We start from the raw sequence: 20,614 nt of genomic DNA, 5'->3' as shown, positions 1-20,614 counted from the left end.
ATAAAACAACTTATGCTAAGAATCTTCCAAAGATGCCGTGCATTTGGAGCACAGTAAGAAGACACATATCGCTATAAAGGAGACTGATCAGAAAGTACAACTGTTTGGAACCTAGGTGCTGGTTTCTGATGCTGAGTATTGGAGTCAGACTTGATGCAGCTACTATTTATTTATTTTTCCAAGCACCTAAAGATATGCCAAAGGCCTTAAAACCCAGATGAAGACACATCTTGATCCTGCAACCGATATCACTAACACGGACCCTGTACCCATGTGGAACTGACCTCATTTGGGTCATGGGCTCCGTGGCAGGGCGAGATCACAGCCAGTACAATTAATGTGGACTCTGTACCAATGTGGGACCAGCTCCATTGAGGTCACAGGGGCTTCATGGCAAGGCAGGGTCAGAACCAGCTCCACCAACCTGTACCCATGTAGGATCCCAGTATGGCTGCATGCTTTGGTGGGGTCACAACCAATGCCACCAACACAGACCCTAGTGGGGTGCAGGGCTTTGTGGTGGTATGGAGTCCCAGTCAGCTCTGCTAACACAGACCCTGTTCCCATGTGGGATCCCATTAGGCTCATTAGGGCTTCATGCTGGTGCAGGGTTTGCTCTAGCAGTTCTGATTGCAGGATGAGGCTCTAAATCTACACCTCAAACTCCAGTTTTTGATTTGCATTAAAATGGGCCAGTATGTGGAGTGGGGTGGAGGAAGTGCCATGTATTCTTCCCTCTCTGCGTTACAGGGCAGGGATGCCCTAGAACAGTTTGGGGTAGTTGGGTTTTGGTATGTCTGAATTTGGGATCTGTGCTTGTATGCCAATTCCTACATTGTGCTTTTTTTCTGATTACCCAAAGATGGGCGTGAACCCAGCCAGTGTTGATTTGGTGGATATTGGCAAGGATGAAGAAGTGAAGCTGAAACCAGGACAGGTTCTACATCTTGTGAATAAACTTTACCCCTATACTGTACAATTCTTGGAAGTCACAGGGGTGTCTGGCGCACTAGCAAAAGGGAAGACAAAAGCAAACAAGAGGCCATTCGTAGATTCAGGGAATAGTAACATGGAAAACGTGTCTGAAAAAAGTATGAAAATGGAGCAACGAGACTTGCAAGATGGTAGTTCAAGCTGCAAGCCAAACAATACCAGTAATTCTTCCTCCTCTCCCCATGACAGCTCTTCCAGCCACAAGGTGAGCAGTAGAATGCCCTGCCCGATCACGCCCATCATTGCCAGCGCTGGTGGAGCTGCACTGGTGTTACAGCAATTGTGGGAGAACGTCAAAACCTCTTCCGTGCACACTGAGCCTCAGTGTAGTCAGTCAAATCCGCTGACTGTAGGGCAGAAACCAGTTCTACTCAAGTGACTCCTGTTCGCATGGAAAACCCAACATAGATTTGGGGGAGCAAGCTGAATTTCCTTCTGGCTTGTACATCAGCCACAGAATTGCTAACTAAGGCCTCGATCCTGCATCCACATGGGCAGACCCCTACTGAAATCAGTGGGGCTTCACATGGGTGCACTCAGCTGCCTGCAGCAGACTGCAGGATGATGGCTTTGCTTCCAACTGTAGAATCTTGGTGGTGGGTGATGGTGTGAGCCAGAAGAGCTCAGCTTGACTCTGATTTTAGGTGGGTTTGTGGGGTTGGCAGCTAGGAAATCCATTGTTTTACTTGAAAATGGAGGAGATTTGGCCTGGAAATAGCGAGTGCGAACTGATGAAACCCCTTGATCTTTTCCCAGTCACTTTTCAGAGTAGAAGCACACTCAAATTAAGTGTCCATCACATACCAAAAAGAATGAGTTTGTCCCTGCCTCTGCCCACTCATTGAAACCAAACTTGCCAGAGGTTGCCACTAACTCTGTGTTCCTCATTTTCTGGGTGCCATACTTGGGGCCTGTTTCCCTCCCCACACATACACACACACACACACAAGACCTGCGCACGCCTACAGGCAGGAGCACAGGGCTGGGAGACAGAGAGTTCTGTGTTCTTCTAATCCTGGCTTTGATACTCATTCACTATGTGGCCTTGGGCTAATCACTTTGCCTTTGTTTCAGTTTCTCTCTCTATAAGATAGACACATTGCTTCTCAAACTGTGAGTTGGGACCCCAAAGTGGGTCGTGAACCAATTTTAATGGGGTCACCAGACTTGCTAAAGCCCGAGCCCCATCGCCTGGGGTGGCTAGGCTCGGGCTTTGGCTTTGGTCCCCCTGCCCGGGCTTCTGTCCCCCATCCTGGGGTCATGTAGTAATTTTTGTTGTCAGAAGGGGGTTGCAGTGCAATGAAGTTAGAGAACCTCTGAAAAAGTAGTAATGCTTACACACTTGCCTCATGAGAGGGTTATGAGGGTTAACGTGTTAATATCCGTGACATGTTTTGAATATATAGAGTGCCATAAAATGCTACATATTCTGAAAACAATCTGTCTCCAAGTGTCTCAAGCTGGGCACCCAATCACTGAGAAACCCAAAGTTAGTAGAGGTTTTTGCTAATGTTGGCATAATCTCCCAGTGCCTGAGCACTGTCTATTTGAAAAAACACCACTCACCCACCTTAGCCCATATTGTTGTTGAAGATAAATGTATTAATGTGTGTAAGGTTAAGATGTTATGGCGGTGGGTGCAATAGAAATGAAAGTAAAGTGTTGCATTCAGTAGAGGGTTTGAATGGTGGCAGAGAGCGAGGCCTGGGACCACCCACTGAATGACACAGATAAAAAGAAATATTAATGGCTGCCTTGTTCACAAAGCACTGTCTGTCCTGTGCATTGAGTGATGCAGGGTCCTGTAGAAGAACAGTCTGTGATCATGTCATTAAGGGCTGTGTCATAATGCAGATGAATAAGGGGGCCAAACTAAAGATGCCTGCACAACTCTAATTCTGGAATTTCCCGGCTGAAAGTGTTTTACTTTAACAGTTTTTTTGAAGTAAAGTTTGCAAAGTTATTTCATAAGTTTTCTAAAAAGAAAATACCTTTTTAACACAGGTATGTTTTTGTATCAGCAAAGTAATATTGGAGGTATAAAAATTATTTAATTGAAGATTTTGGATTCTGCTTAAATATCATTAGATTTTTTTTTTTTAACTTTCTTCTGAATGCCTATTCTATTTATACTCCAGGAACATTTAGGACATTGGAGTCAAGGTCTGAAGATCTCCATGCAAGACCCAAAAATGCAGGTGGGAATGATCCACACTATACTTTGAACGTGGATTGGTAAATTATTCCATGAGCATCCCATTCAGAATGCTGTTGAGCCAGCTGCATGTTAAAATTAGCAACTGTGCATGTATTATGTCAACCTGTTTTCTAGATGCATTAGTCCTTTTCCATCAGGCCAGCAGGAGACCTCTCTCACCTTGGAGAGCTGTTGTTAATATGATGCTCCCCAATTGCTTTTCTTAACACCTGTGGTTCAGGAGAGGTACATTTTGTGACCCAATTAACCAAAGAGAGTGTGGGTGGAATTTCATGGAACCCAAGAATCTTGTGACAGTTGTGTCCCCAGCACTAGAGTTTCCTCTGTTATGGTCACTTGGTTTCATTTATAGCTTTGTGTATAAAGCATGTATCACTTGTTTCAACATCTGGATCCCAAAAAATACGTCTGAAATGCAGTCACAATACCATGCTTAGAGCAGGCACTTATGAGACCCAGGAACTAATTAGGAGAGGTCATCAGGCTGTTAGGTTGACCAGTTGTGTCCCCTGGGTCCTCCGAGGTTCTGGACCCACACTGGCTGGTGAAGAAATGAGACACTGTATTAGTACCCTAAATTTTATTAAAACACACAAACTAACAAAAATAAAATCAAGAAAGCTTAGCTTCGGTGATAGGTTACCAGTAATATTAAACTAAACTAGAAATAAAGCATTACCACTATCCACTCAAAATCAGATCAGGATTAAACCAAATTAGTCTAAATATTAGATTGGAGTTAACTAAACAAATTAGCACCAAAAAGCATCAGACTTTATAGTCTAAGAAGGTGCATCTCATTTTAGTTATAAATCAAAATTAATCAAATTGAGAACTGGAATGTTTAAGTATCATAATACTGAACCTATTGCCTAATGTCTGAACCGGTGTCTCTTCAAACTTCAGTTCTTATGTGGTGGTGGCTACCCCCCCCCCCCCCCGAGATATTATCAGACTATAGCAGAGTGCTTTTGATAAGCAGAAGTTTGAGTACTCTTATTAGCTGAAACAGATGATGATCTTGAGTCTCAAGACTGTCACAGAACACTCTTTGAGTAATTAGACAATAAGTAATTTTATGAAAGGGAGACTGGAATCTCTATCTTGATGGAGAAAAATTACTCTATCAAGATGAAACCTAGGTAGCCCTCTGGCCTCTAGGTGTGCTAGAGGGTGGAGATCCAGTATTTCTGAGCCCATTCTTAGATAAGAATTCACTCACATCCCAGCCAACCATAAACAAATGCCTGAATGGATGAATAGCTGAACTTTGCACTGGGTCCTGAAGTTCAACCAACTTAGGAACGTCAGCCAGGTGGGTGAGATCAGGTGAAAGACAATCTTGGTGGAAGGTCCTTGGAAGATAGTGGCTTCCTGCTCCTTCTGAGACCTTTCCAGCTGAATTACCTGGAGTTGCCCCTACCACTAGACCAGGGAAGGAAAGGGCTGTCTGGCACTGACTGGTGCCGTTCTGCTAAAAGGAGTTGGAGGTGAGTGTTTCCCAAATTATTATGGAATACAGCATCGGAGAGCACTGCTAGCATCATAGCAGCTTTAGTTTGGGCTCACTTATTCTAGCATTTGGCCCTCTTGACATCACATAAGTTTCCCCACACTTTGCTGTTCTCAGCCAGAGGAAGATTTGCCAAACACTAGGATCTTGACCCCCCTTTGGTTATATGATTCTACTGCATCAAGAGATTGAGTTCTAGCAGAAGCCTGGATGCTTTGTTCTTGGATCGCTTACCTCACAAATGCAAGTCTTTCTCCATATGGAAGAAAACAGCTATTTCAGTGCTGATTCATACCCTAAGCAAGTGGCTGAGAATATTGTTTTGATAATCAGGATACCTTACCCAGCAAAGGATAAAGTGTTAATAAAACTGTTGTTTAACTGCTACACAATTATTGTGTGAGGTTTTACATCCGATTATTGCTGGTTCACTTGCTTTGTAACCACAATTAAAACCACTTAACTTTTTATTAAATTCAGCCCATGTCTATACTACTAACTAATGTTAACTCAAGTTACATTGGCATACAGCTGCTGCAGTCAGTACATCATTTGTGCATGCTTGGCTCCTTGTGTTCATAGGAGCCAACTTCCCCTCTGCCCTGTGGGTGCTTGACCCCCACCTCTAGCCCCGTCCCTGCCCCACCCTCACCCAGCCCTAATTCCACCCCCTTCCCCCAAGTCCACACCTCTTTACCGCCTCCTCCTTGGAGCGCGCCGTGTCCCCACTCCTCCCCTGCATTCCCGGAAAGTCCTGTTAGGCGGCGGACGGGAAGCACTGGGAGGGGGAGGAGTGGGGACGTGGCACGCTCAGCGGAGGGGGGAGCTTGGCTGCCGGTGGGCGTGGAGCACACCCTGACTTTTCCCCATGGGTGCTCCAGCCCCGCAACACCCACGGAGTCAGCGCTTCTGCTTCTGTTAGTGGTGCGCATACTCCCTCGGAGTGCTTGTATCGATGCACGATGAGATGCACTATGGGTAAGTATCCTACTGTGCAACTTGCCACCCTCCAGTGCACTGTCTTTTGGCCATCCCATAATGTCATCTATATCACATGATTTTTGCACCTTTTTTCCCCAAAATCCCACAAACCCATGGAGCTTGCATAGTTCTGCACTACTGTCATGACTGTTGCAAGAACAGGGTGCAACATCCTGCAGTATTTGCAGAGCCGCAAGAAGAGATGCGGGGAACACGATGATTCCTTGGAGGACAGATTGCTGTGGGAAGTAGCAAGGCCTGATTCAAGGTTGTTGGTGGTGGTCACAGAGCAGCTGCAAGATGATGGAGTGCTGGTTCTGGGCCTCAGAAACAAGCACTAACTGGTGGGATCACTTTATTATGCAGTTTTGGGATGATGAGCAGTGGCTGCAGAATTTTAGGATGTACAAGGCCACATTCCCTGATGTGTGTGCCAGACTTGTCCCAGCCCTCCAGTGTAAGGACACCAAAATGAGAGCTGTACCAACAGTGAAGAAATGAGTGACGATCGCACTGTGGAAACTTGCAAGGCTGGATTGCTACCAATCAACTGGGAATCTTTGAAGTAAGGAAATCTACAGCAGGGGCTGTTTTCATACAAGTGTGCAGGGCCATTAATCACCTTTTACTATGTAGGACTGTGACTCTCTGCAACATGCAGGACATAGTGGATGGATTTGCAGCTGTGGAGTTCCCGAACTGCAGTAGAGCAATAGAAAAGGAGTACTTGTGGCACCTTAGAGACTAACCAATTTATTTGAGCATAAGCTTTCGTGAGCTAGAGCTCACTTCATCGGATGCATACTGTGGAAAGTTTAGAAGATCTTATTATATACACACAACGCATGAAAAAATACCTCCTCCCACCCCACTCTCCTGCTGGTAATAGCTGGTAACAGCAGGAGAGTGGGGTGGGAGGAGGTATTTTTTCATGCTTTGTGTGTATATAATAAGATCTTCTAAACTTTCCACAGTATGCATCCGATGAAGTGAGCTGTAGCTCACGAAAGCTTATGCTCAAATAAATTGGTTAGTCTCTAAGGTACCACAAGTACTCCTTTTCTTTTTGCGAATACAGACTAACACGGTTGTTACTCTGAAACCTGTCATAGAGCAATAGACTGCATCCATATCCCTATTTTGGCACTAGCCCACCTTGCCACAGAGTACATCAACAGAAAAGGCCTACTTTTCTGTGGTTATGTGAGCACTGATGGATCACTGGGAATGCTTCATCTACATCAATGTGGTTGACTGGTCAGGGAACGTGCATGACGCTCACACCTTTAAGAACCCAGGACTGTTCCGAAAGCTGCAAGCAAGGATTTTCTTTCCCAACTGACAGATTACAATTGGTGATGTTCAAATGCCAATAGTGATCCTGGGCAACCCAGCCTACCCCTTCTTCCCATGGCTCATGAAGCCGTACAATGGGCACCTTGACAGCACCAAGGAACACTTCAACTACTGGCTCAGGAGGTGCAGAATGACCATCAAATGTGCTTTTGGTCATTTGAAGGGTTGCTGGCGTTGTTTACTCACGAGATTGGATCTAAGTGAGAAAAATATCCCAATGGTCATAACTGCTTGCTGTGTCTTGCATAATATCTGTGAAGCAAAGAGGGAAAACTTTCCATGGCATGGAAGGCAGAGGTGAAGCATCTGTCTGCTGAATCTGAACAGCCAGATACAAGGCCATTAAAAGAGCTCAGTGTGGAGCTATACAGTTCAGGGAAGCTATGAAAAGAGCATTGTAACTGTGAGCCAGAGTAGCGTACGGTATAGTGGTGTGCTCCACCTGGCTCTGCTCTTTTGCAGTCCACTATGGATCATGAGGTAAATTCTGTGTGTGTGTGTATGTATGTATGTATGTATATACAGGAATATAACATTAATACACACATAGATTTTGTTTGTGAATGATCTTAGGAATTGTTTCAGAGTAGCAGTCGTGTTAGTCTGTATTTGCAAAAAGAAAAAGAGTACTTGTGGCACCTTAGAGACTAACAAATTTATTTGAGCATAAGCTTTCATGAGCTACTTCATCGGATGCATTCAGTGAGTTGTTGTGTGACACTACATGGTAACAAGTAATTGGATGCTTTCAGAACTGCTGAGTGCCAGACAGTATATGTTGAGAACTAATAAAGAAGAATTTTGTTCTGAGTAATAGAATTTTATTCTGTAACAGAATCTGTGCAAAAAAATCACCTGTCAATTTAAAAACAAATACATTTAAGACTTAATTTATTAAGAGAACAGAAATTATGAACAGGAGAGAACATTCATGTCCATTTCAGCTACACGTACAGCCGCGGTGGCTTTCACAGGTTAGTGTATGTGAAGCTGTGATTGTTTCTAATATCCCCTGGGATGGAGTGGTAGGGGTAGTGAGGTGACCCCTCTTGCCATGTGGAATATCGAGGGCAGTTATAGGGAGGTTCCAGTACTGAGTTCTCAACAGGCTGCGGAGGGAGGCGAGCCCAGGATTGTTGCACCTGCAGGTCCACAGAGTCTGCAGCATCTGGGTTTGCTGCCTGAGAAGCCCCATTATGTCCTGGTGCATCTCTATCTACATTTCCTCCACTTATCTTCTCTCCACTCTATCCTTCTCCAGGCTGCCTGCAGTGTTCATCCTCCAGGCCCTGTGCTCACTGTTGGATGCACTGGCTTGCAGGATCTCCTGGAACATGTCGTCACAAGTCCTCTCCTTTCTCCTCCTTATCTGGCTCAGGTGTGCTGCGGGTGTGGAGGGGAGACCCTGAAGAATGCAGTGGCAGCAGCTGTAGATAAAACATACAGCGGTACCATTGTCGGTGTATTCACTATAGAAAGTGAAACTTAAGATACTGAACTCACTTCCTTTGCTCCCATAAAGTTCTAAGCACTACATTCTCATTTCTGCTTGGGATTGCTTGTGCACGGTGCCAGTCCCGGCACCAGCCACAATGAGTATGGCCTGTGGTGGTTGGGGAAATGAGGAGGGAATTGCTTGGTTGCGTGATTCTAGTAGTATAGGGCAGTGGCACTGAATGCTGGCATAATTTTCCACAGGTGGTGGTGGTGATTTTAGCTGATCTCTCACTCCGGAGGGTAACAGGCAGAGAGCACAGCTGCTGCTGGTGGCCCGATGCCACTTAGGCCCATATGCTGCTAGCCAGTGTACTGCAATGGTGCCTGCTGAAATTATTTTAAGATACTTCACCGTGCCACTCTATCCCAGAGGAAGAAATAAGACAGTCTTCCCTAGAAACCTTTGGCAGAGGTTTGCAGAGTATCTCCATGAAAGTTTCATGATGTGGAGAAAGTGAATAAGGAAGTGTTATTTACTCCTTCACCTAACACAAGAACCAGGGGTCACCCAATGAGATTAATAGGCAGCAGGTTTAAAACAAACAAAAGGAAGTACTACTTCACACAACCCACAGTCAACTTGTGGAACTCGTTGCCAGGGGATGTTGTGAAGGCCAGAACTATGATGGTTCAAGAAAGAGCTAGATTAATTCATGGAGGATAGGTCCATCAATGGCTGTTAGCCAAGATACTTAGGGATGCAACCCCATGCTCTGGGTTTCCCTAAAGCTCTGATTGCCATAAACTGGGAGTGGATGACAGGGATAGATCACTCAGTGATTGCCTGTTCTGTTTGTTCCCTCTGAAGCACCTGGCATTGGCCACCATCAGAAGACAGAATACTGGGCTGGATGGACCATTGGTCTGACCCAATATGGCCCTTCTTGTGCTCTAGCGAGATATCAGAAGAATTCATGGGACATCCCTGTGCACGTAAACAAACTGTTCACCGTGGCCCCCCGCCGAAGATAGACGGGATTGAAAAGCAGTTAACTCTACCTCTTTGTTGTACCGCTATCTCTTCTAGCATGAGTAAATTAATAAGTCAAAAGATGTGTCCTACTACTTTCAGGGAGGCCATCCCTGAAATTTAAAATTAAACTGCACACTTACCTGAGGTTTCTTCCCCTGCACTGGGCTCGCCAATGCTTAACTTGTGGGACTGATTAGACTGCACTGGAGTTAAAAACAGGTTCTGCCTTGCTGCGTAGCTGGATCTCCTGGTTGTCTGTCCCCATCCTCCTCTTCCTCACAGTTCACGGCAGGGGTCTGTGACTTTGGATTCTCGGATGAATCCGTGGTGCTGTTGGGGGTGGTGGAGTCTCCACTGAGTAGGGCATTCAGCTCTTTGTAAAAGCGGCAGGCCTATGGCTCGGCACCAACTTGATTGTTGAAGGCCTTCTGATGTGCCTGCCGCAGCAACTTGGCTTTCACACAACAGTGCTGCTGGTCCCTGTCTTAGCCCTTCTGCATCCCCTGAGAAATCTGCTTGTAGATAGCCACATTTCTAGGGCAGATTCTAAGCTGTACCTGCACAGTCTCTTCTCCCCACAGGCACAGGAGATCCAATATCTCCTGTCTACTCCAGGCAGGAGTGTGTCTGAAGCATGTAGCCGGCATGGTCAGCTGGGCAGTTGCACTCAACAATGGAGAGATGCTAGGTGTGCTTGCAAAGACAGGCAACCAGGAAAAGGAATTTCAAAAATTTGTAGGGCTTTAAAGGGGAGAGGGTTCTTCTGGTCTCTATGACCCCTCACCAATGGAGTTCACAATGATGACCAGAGTGTTCAGTGTGGGGCATTGTGGGACAGCTGTTGGAGGACAGTTACAGTCGACCTAAGAAAGGCAGTGTCTACACTCACACTGTTGACCTAAGAACATCAACCTTGGCTCTATGCTGCTCTTGGAGGTGGTGTCCATAGAATCATAGAATATCAGGGTTGGAAGGGACCTCAGGAGGTCATCTAGTCCCACCCCCTGCTCAAAGCAGGACCAATCCCCAATTTTTGTCCCCGATCCCTAAATGGCCCCCTCAAGGATTGAACTCACAATCCTGGGTTTAGCAGGCCAATGCTCAAACCACTGAGCTATCCCTCCCCTCCCGAGATGTTAAGTTGGGGTGAAAGGGCAGGAGCCCTTACATCCGCAGGAGCCATATTTAAATGGTAGACACATGCCCAACAAGGCTGATGCAAGGCAGGTTTTGTTGACCTTGTTAACTTTGTAGTGTAGACTAGGCCTCCTGGATAAAGAAGGGAAACAGTTAAAGTACTTGAAACTTAAAAAGTTGAGTAAAAGCTTTATTTTAACAATTTCTCTGATTCCTTTTTTCATTTTTCTCTTCAAGTGGTCAGTTTGGATGAGCTATTACCAGCAGGAGAGTGAGTTTGTGTGTGTATGGGGGTGGGGGGGATGTGAGAAAACCTGGATTTGTGCAGGAAATAGCCCAACTTGATTGTCATGCACATTGTGTAAAGAGTTGTCACTTTGGATGGGCTATCACCAGCAGGAGAGTGAATTTGTGTGGGGGGGTGGAGGGTGAGAAAACCTGGATTTGTGCTGGAAATGGCCCACCTGATGATCACTTTAGATAAGCTATTACCAGCAGGACAGTGGGGTGGGAATAGGTATTGTTTCATATTCTCTGTGTATATATAAAGCCTGCTGCAGTTTCCACGATATGCATCTGAGGAAGTGAGCTGTAGCTCACGAAAGCTTATGCTCTAATAAATTGGTTAGTCTCTAAGGTGCCACAAGTACTCCTTTTCTTTTTGCGAATACAGACTAACACGGCTGTTACTCTGAAACTCTCCTTACAGTGTGTATGAGAACACCCATTGTTTCATGTCTGTGTGTATATAAATCTCCCCACTGTATTTTCCACTGAATGCATCTGAGGAAGTGAGCTGTAGCTCACGAAAGCTTATGCTCAAATAAATGTGTTAGTCTCTAAGGTGCCACAAGTACTCCTTTTCTTTTTGCGAATACAGACTAACACGGCTGTTACTCTGAAACTCTCCTTACAGTGTGTATGAGAACACCCATTGTTTCATGTTCTGTGTGTATATAAATCTCCCCACTGTATTTTCCACTGAATGCATCCGATGAAGTGAGCTGTAGCTCACGAAAGCTTATGCTCAAATAAATGTGTTAGTCTCTAAGGTGCCACAAATACTCTTTTTTTCTTTTTGCGAATACAGACTAACACAGCTGCTACTCTGAAACCTATCATTGTGCAAGGCACTGCATTTAGCCATATGGAGTGGAAATCTATCAACTTCATGAAAAAACTCATACAGATACAGACAGACATCATGTTCCTTTCCAAATGCAAACAGATGGACATCATACCAAAAGGACTGAAGGTAAAAAAATCCATTACAATCTACATACCACACAGACTATGCTGACAGCTTGTGCCACACGCTCTCAAAGAAACTGCGGAACCACCTGATCAACATCCTCTACACCAAACAGGGAAAGATTAAGAATGAGCTCTCAAAACTGGATACTCTCATAAAAAAACAACCTTCCACACAAACTTCCTCGTGGCTGGACTTTACAAAAACTAGACAAGCCATTTACAACACACACTTTGCTTCTCTACAAAAGAAAAAGGACACTAAACTATCTAAACTACTACATGCCACAAGAGGCCAAAGCAATGGTTCCCTTAACCCACCCAGCAATATTGTCAATCTATCCAACTATACTCTTAGCCCAGCAGAAGAATCTGTCCTATCTCGGGGCCTCTCCTTCTGCCCCTCCACCCCCACGAACATGATACAGTTCTGTGGTGACCTAGAATCCTATTTTCGATGTCTCCGACTCAAGGAATATTTCCAACACACCTCTGAACAACATACTAATCCACAGAGACCTTCCTACCAACACTACAAAAAGAAGGATTCTAGGTGGACTCCTCCTGAAGGTTGAAACAGCAGACTGGACTTCTACATAGAGTGCTTCTGCAGACGTGCACGGGCTGAAATTGTGATGCTGTTTTTCCACTTGCCCCATAACCTCAGCCGCGCAGAACACAATGCCATCTACAGCCTCAGAAACAACTCTGACATCATAATCAAAAAGGTTGACAAAGGAGGTGCTGTCATCGTCGTGAATAGGTCGGAATATGAACAAGAGGCTGCTCGGCAGCTCTCCAACACCACTTTCTACAAGCCATTATCCTCTGATCCCACTGAGGGTTACCAAAAGAAACTACAGCATTTGCTCAAGAAACTCCCTGAAAAAGCACAAGATCAAATCCACACAGACACACCCCTGGAACCCCGACCTGGGGTATTCTATTTGCTACCCAAGATCCATAAACTTATAAATCCTGGACACCCCATCATCTCAGGCATTGGCACCCTGACAGCAGGATTGTCTGGCTATGTAGACTCCCTCCTCAGGCCCTACACTACGAGCACTCCCAGCTATCTTCGAGACACCACTGACTTCCTGAGGAAACTACAATCCATCGGCGATCTTCCTGAAAACACCATCCTGGCCACTATGGATGTAGAAGCCCTCTACACAAAGATGGACTACAAGCCATCAGGAACAGTATCCCCGATAATGTCACGGCAAACCTGGTGGCTGAACTTTGTGACTTTGTCCTCACCCATAACTGTTTCACATTTGGGGACAATGTATACCTTCAAACCAGCGGCACTGCTATGGGTACCCGCATGGCCCCACAGTACGCCAACATTTGTATGGCTGACTTAGAACAACGCTTCCTCAGCTCTCGTCCCCTAATGCCCCTACTCTATTTGCGCTACATTGATGACATCTTCATCATCTGGACCCATGGAAAAGAAGCCCTTGAGGAATTCCACCATGATTTCAACAATTTCCATCCCACCATCAACCTCAGCCTGGACCAGTCCACACAAGAGATCCACTTCCTGGACACTACGGTGCTAATAAGCGATGGTCACATAAACACCACCCTATACCGGAAACCTACTGACCGCTATTCCTACCTACATGCCTCCAGCTTTCACCCAGATCACACCACATGATCCATTGTTTACAGCCAAGCTCTACGATACAACCGCATTTGCTCCAACCCCTCAGACAGAGACAAACACCTACAAGATCTCTCTCAAGCATTTTTACAACTACAATACCCACCTGCTGAAGTGAAGAAACAGATTGACAGAGCCAGAAGAGTACCCAGAAGTCGCCTACTACAGGACAGGCCCAAGAAAGAAAATAACAGAACGCCACTAGCCATCACCTTCAGCCCCCAACTAAAACCTCTCCAACGCATCATCAAGGATCTACAACCTATCCTGAAGGATGACTCATCACTCTCACAGATCTTGGGAGACAGTCCAGTCCTTGCCTACAGATAGCCCCCCATCCTTAAGCAAATACTCACCAGCAACTACATACCACACACCAGAACCACTAACCCAGGAACCTATCCTTGCAACAAAGCCCGTTGCCAACTGTGTCCACATATCTATTCAGGGGACACCATCATAGGGCCTAATCACATCAGCCACACTATCAGAGGCTTGTTCACCTACAGATCTACCAATGTGATATATGCCATCATGTGCCAGCAATGCCCCTCTGCCATGTACATTGGGCAAACTGGACAGTCTCTACGTAAAAGAATAAATGGACACAAATCAGATGTCAAGAATTATAACATTCATAAACCAGTCGGAGAACACTTCAGTCTCTCTGGTCACTCGATTACAGACCTAAAAGTCGCAATATTACAACAAAAAGACTTTGAAAACAGATTCCAAGGAGAGACTGCTGAATTGGAATTAATTTGCAAACTGGATACAATTAACTTAGGCTTGAATATAGACCGGGAGTGGATGGGTCATTACACAAAGTAAAACTATTTCCCCATGTTTATTCCCCTTCCTCCCCCCACTTCACGTTTCCTCAGACGTTCTTGTCAACTGCTGTCACGGCTGCTATTCTGAAACCTCTCCTTGCAAGTGGTTTTCTGGGTGAAATCACCTTAGCTGGGTAAGTGACCACCAAAGGCTTTGACAGCTTTTTGCCTCTTCATTATTTCTGTTAAAGCGATGTGGTCATTAGTCTCGTCCTAGAATGTTTGTTTGCTGAATGCAGTCTCTGAGTGCGTCGTCTGCAGCCGAGTGACTCCTTACCCTAGGCAGCCAGTCTACATAAATCAAGATTGGATGTTTCTCTAAAAGACCAGTTCTAGTTCAAAGGAATTATTGTGGGTCAATTCTCTGGCCCGTGTTACACAGGAGGTCAGACTAGATGCTCATAGTGCTCCCTTCAGGTCTAGGCATTTATAGATCTATAAACCAGATGTGGAAAGGCCGGTTTGTTACCTCATTGCAAATGCAAGTTTTTGTAAATTATCTTGGTTATGCTATCTGCAGAGAAGTGCCCAGAGCGTGGGATATATTGATCCAAATACTTCACAGGTGGTAGTAAAATGTGTTGAGTATGGCTTATAGGAGACTTTATATAGTCAAATAGAAAATCTCAAGACTCTTTCCACCACTGTCTCTCAGATAAGTGTTTATTGTTTGGTAATTAGTCAACGTGGATCTCTGGAGGTATATTTATGTTGGGTAAAATAGTGTACTTAACAGTCACTGGAGAGCTCCAAATGTATTTTCTCCACAGATCCATACTCTCCTTTCCTCCATCCTGTTAGAGAGCTTATTCCTTCACTCTCCCACTTCCCTGGTCCTTCTCGCATGAACAGAGAGCAACGCTACCCAAAGTCCGGAGGTGCAAACAATTTGATGTTTGTTGGGGTGAACTTTCAGCAAGCTTAAATCCAAGTTCCTTTTTCCTTATTTTCGAATCCCAACTTACTTCCTGTTTGCCCCTAATTTATATAGTAATATTCTTAGCTATACCTTAACCAATCATTCTACTGAAATTTACCTAACCAATTCTAACATATTGTAACATGATTAGCTAACCAATTATATCCCACCACCTTAATTAGTTTACACCCAGCAAAATTAATTACACAGCAGACAAAAACAATCACAGAACCAGACAGAGTCCATGCAAATAAACAATAGCAAAGTGGGAACTATAATGACAAAACAATACAGAAGTGAGGATTTCACAACTACATCTATAATGACATAAGGGTTTTCCAGCTGTATCTATTGATAAGTGAGTTCTAACCAGACAGAAAACTATCAACCTAAATTTCCTTTTACATCTTCTAGGCACTTCCCTTTCTCTGGAGGTGATAGATCGGATCACCTTTCTAACAGCCCCAGATTGACTAGTTTGGAACATGAGGATGTGACCAGTTGCTTCCCAGCTTATGGCTGCCGCTGCTGCTTAGCCAAAGGCCTTAGCCTAAGAACAGGGCCTCAGACTGTCACAGTGAGAGAAGGCCCTTACACAGATTCTTTCTTGTATACCTCTCTTACTAGCTAAATGATAAACATAGACCTACATTCTTAGAGTCTAGGCCTTTACAGGCAGGCCTGAATATCTGTATCCTAACACATCCTTGCTTTGGAAATAAGGAGTAAGTTTAGCCCTACCTTGTTTCAGAGGTGCACTCTGTACATCTGTATGTACGTGTGTGTGTGCGCATTGGCCCCATACCAAACTAACTGCTTTTGAATGGTTCTGTGACACGGGCATGGAGCATACAAGTGTGGATCAGTGAAGCCAAATATTTGGATAATTCAAGTTGATTATTTTTATTATGACATTCCAGGGAACCCCAGTCAATGGTAAATAACCTTGATTTCTCTCTCTCTCTCTCTACTAGGTTTACAAAGATGATAGGGTTGTAATCATTAAGGATAAATATCCCAAAGCTCATTACCACTGGCTAATCTTACCCTGGGACTCCATCTCCAGTCTAAAATCCGTAACAAAAGAGCATCTTGAATTACTACAACATATGCATGCTGTTGGGGAAAAGCTGATCCAACAATGCCTGGATAAAGATAGCTTGGAGTTCAGATTGGGTTATCATGCAATTCCCAGCATGAGGTAAGGCTAGATTGTTCAGCCAGTTTTATTTCTGTTATCTGGAACACATTCAACCAATGGTATCGATTTCATGCCTACATAGCCAGGTTGTGTACCTGTTTTTGGACTTGAGCCTTTTTGATTTACTGAGATAAGGCCTTATTTTGAAAATTTGCAAAATGAAATTCTCTTGATTTATGATGAATGTTTGTGTCTTGAGAAACAGGAATGTTGGATGTCATTAAGAGGTGTAGAGTGTGCAACATAACAATCCAGAGCATTTAAACTATGTAAAAGTAAAAACAGGGAGTATTAGCTACGCTTTATTTTTCTCAAGATTATTTTTTTGCTTACTCAGAAATATATAATTATCATATCGTTAAAAGTAAGTAGAAAAATTTTATAAGAAAATGGCAACTTTTTATTAATCTTCTGGAAGTCAGAAGTAGATTTTTCTCTGAAGCCCACATGAAGGCGTGCTCTCCTAACAGTGGCGAATGTTCCAGTTTATGGTGCAGACTGGTTCTTTGAGTAGATGTAGCCGTGTATTCCACTTTACTGTGTATGCACCTAGCACGTTAGAGCTGGAGAATTTTTCCTAGCAGTACCAATAGGGGGCAACACTTGCACCTTGTGGCCACAACCCTTCCCCATGCTACATGATGCAGCAACTATCTCGACCCCCCCTTAGTTCCTTCTTACCATCCGTCCCTGGCTGGAATGGGAGCACTGTGTCATTCTTCACCTCACAGTTCCTCATTCTTTGACTTAATTGCATATAGTTAGTTGGTACCTTTTAGTATTAGTGTTAGCATTAGCTGGCTTAGTAAAGTGTTTTGCCTGGTGTTACGCTCACCAGGGTTGGTTGTCTGTTGTAGAATTGTAGACTATCAGGGTTGGAAGAGACCTCAGGAGGTCATCTAGTCCAACCCCCTGCTCAAAGCAGGACCAACCCCAACTAAATCATCCCAGCCAGGACTTTGTCAAGCCTGACCTTAAAAACCTCTAAGGAAGGAGATTCCACCACCTCCCTAGGTAACCCATTCCAGTGCTTTACCACCCTCCTAGTGAAAATGTCTCCTAATATCCAACCTAAACCTCCCCCACTGCAACTTGAGACCATTACTCCTCATTCTGTCATCTGGTACCACTGAGAACAGTTTAAATCCATCCTCTTTGGAACCCCCTTTCAGGTAGTTGAAAGCAGCTATCAAATCCCCCCTTATTCTTCTCTTTTCAGCCTCTCCTCATAAATCATGTGCTCCAGCCCCCTAATAATTTTTGTTGCCCTCCGCTGGACGTTTTCCAATTTTTCCGCATCCTTCTTGTAGTGTGGGTCCTAAAACTGGACACAATACTCCAGATGAGGCCTCACCAATGCTGAATAGAAGGGAATGATCATGTCCTTCAGTCTGCTGGCAATGCTCCTACTTATACAGCCCAAAATGCCGTTAGCCTTCTTGGCAACAAGGGCACGCTGTTGACTCATATCTAGCTTCCCGTCCACTGTAACCCCTAGGTCCTTTTCTGCCAAACTGCTGCCTAGCCATTCGGTCCCTAGTCTGTAGCGGTGCATGGGATTCTTCCTTCCTAAGTGCAGGACTCTGCACTTGTTCTTGTTGAACCTCATCAGATTTCTTTTGGCCTATCATAAATATAAAGGGAAGGGTAACCACCTTTCTGTATACAGTACTGTAAAATCCCTCCTGGCCAGAGGCAACATCCTGTTACCTATAAAGGGTTAAGAAGCTCAGCTAACCTGGCTGGCACCTGACCCAAAGGACCAATAAGGAAACAAGATATTTTCAAATCTTTTGGGGTGGGGGGGGGAGGCTTTTGTTTGTGCTCTTTGTTTACGAGTTTGTTCTCTCTTGGGTCTGAGAGAGGCCAGACAGAAATCCATCTTCTCCAACCCATCCTAATCCAAGTCTCCAATATTGCAACCAATAGAGGTAAGCCAGGCAAGGCGGATTAGTTTATCTTTTGTTTTATGTGAATTTTCCCTGTGTTAAGAGTGAGGTTTATTCCTGTTTTCTGTAACTTTTAAGGTTTTGCCCAGAGGGGGATCCTCTGTGTTTTGAATCTGATTACCTTGTAAAGTATTTTCCATCCTGATTTTACAGAGGTGATTCTTTTTCCTTTTTTTTTTTCTTTTTTATAAAATCCTTCTTTTAAGAACCGACTGATTTTTTCCATTGTTCCAAGATCCAGGGGTTTGGCTTTTTGATGATTTTGCAACAGATTGGTTAGGATATTATTCTCCAGCCTCTCCAGGAAAGGGGGTGTAGGGCTTGGGGGGATATTTTGGGGGAAGATGTCCCCAAGTGGTCTCTTTCTCTGTTCTTTGTTTTAAATGCTGGGTGGTGGCAGCATACTGTTCAAGGACAAGGCAAAGTTTGTACCTTGGGGAAGTTTTTAACCTAAGCTGGTAGAAATAAGCTTAAGGGGTCTTTCATGCAGGTCCCCACATCTGTACCCTAGAGTTCAGAGTGGGGAAGGAACCCTGACATAGCCCAATCCTCTAATTTGTCTAGGTCCCTCTGTATCATATCCCTACCCTACAGTGTATCTACCACTCCTCCCAGTTTAGTGTCGTCTGCAAACTTGCTGAGAGTGCAATCCACACCATCCTCCAGATCATCAATGAAGATATTGAACAAAACCGGCCCCAGGACCGACCCTTGGGGCACTCCGCTAGATACCGGCTGCCAACTAGACATGGAGTCATTGATCACTACCCGTTGAGCCCGACAATCTAGCCAGCTTTCTATCCACCTTATAGTCCGTTCATCCAGCCCATACTTCTTTAACTTGCTGGCAAGAATACTGTGGGAGACCATACCAAAGGCTTTACTAAAGTCAAGGAATAACACGTCCACTGCTTTCCCCTCATCCACAGAGCCAGTTATCTCATCATAGAAGGCAATTAGGTTAGTCAGGCATGACTTGCCCTTGGTGAATCCATGCTGACTGTTCCTGATCACTTTCCTCTCCTCTAAGAGCTTCAGAATGGATTCCTTGAGGACCTGCTCCATGATTTTTCCAGGGACTGAGGTGAGGCTGACTGGCCTGTAGTTCCCTGGGTCGTCCCCCTCTTTTTTAAAGATGGGCACTACATTAGCCTTTTTCCAGTCATCCTGTCGTGCGTGTGTGTGTGTGGAATCCCTAACAACGACCCTCACACAAGGTGCTTGCTCTGCTTAGGTGAGGCTCATATCAAAGAGTGGTTTTCAATTTGTAAATTGTTCACAAAATGGACTCAAGCGGCTAGAGACCTTTGCCTGAAGCAGAACCTTCTCAAGCAGGCCACGAGGCCTGTTTCAGTACCAAGGCCTACGTCAGATTGGAGGTTGCCCTCCTCTCCAGTGAGTGGTACCGGCTCATGCTCTGGAGTCACTGCCTCTCCAAAGAGGCATAGAAACCACTGTCCTTTGAACGCGCCAAAGAAAAGGTTGCAAGACCAAGTGTGACCACTCCAGATCTCGAGGAGACTCTTCTTACTCCTCTAGGAAAAGTATGGCTACTGCTGACATGCAGGATGCAGCATCTGTTCAACCGCTCCCCAGTACCACACAGGGATGTGAGAGGCCCGGTATCGCTGAATCTGGTTCCAGCCCCAGGGCGTCCATTGAGTCTGGTACTGAGAAGGGTTATGCTGACATTGACAGTGTCCACATCAGCAGCATATCAGGTGGCAGAGGTGGTGGACCTCCTCTGCCTTTCCATCCTGAGCTCTACTTTGGTTCAGGACTTCTCCAAGGCTGTGTCATCCACAGCTTCGCTATCCGGACAGGCTGCTGAACCTTTGTTGTCTGTTGGCACCGCATCCTGATGTTGCCTTACCACCAGCTGTGGAAGTGAGTCTGGTGCCGGGCTCAGCACAATGGACCTTGTTGGCACGGAAAACTCCTTAGCACCGCTGCATTTCATGCTACCGATATTACTGTGGTGGCACTCCCTGCCCTCCACCTCTGCACCGTCTGCTGCTTTGGGACTGCTGCTGATTTTGGGACTGGTGCCACTCCCAGCACTGGAGACAATGGAGGCATACTGGGTCCTGGCTGTGCTATTTTCATTGTTGGCACCGGTCC

The 20,614-nt window shown here is 45.1% G+C and overlaps 1 protein-coding gene across 1 annotated transcript in view; it reads left to right on the top strand.

The window, feature by feature from the left end:
• The window catches only part of APTX (aprataxin), a 36,132-nt gene that overhangs the window by 10,651 nt on the left and 4,867 nt on the right, over positions 1 to 20,614 (top strand). Inside the window, 3 exon segments of the mRNA XM_073346033.2 lie at positions 863 to 1,198; positions 3,132 to 3,191; positions 16,318 to 16,544. Of these exon segments, the coding sequence (XP_073202134.1) occupies positions 863 to 1,198; positions 3,132 to 3,191; positions 16,318 to 16,544 (623 nt within the window).

Source organism: Lepidochelys kempii, chromosome 5 (assembly GCF_965140285.1).
Source record: "Lepidochelys kempii isolate rLepKem1 chromosome 5, rLepKem1.hap1, whole genome shotgun sequence".
Lineage (NCBI taxonomy): Eukaryota > Metazoa > Chordata > Testudines > Cheloniidae > Lepidochelys > Lepidochelys kempii.
The sequence above is the reverse complement of the archived record's forward strand: the minus strand, read 5'-3'. Positions and strand labels throughout refer to the sequence as shown.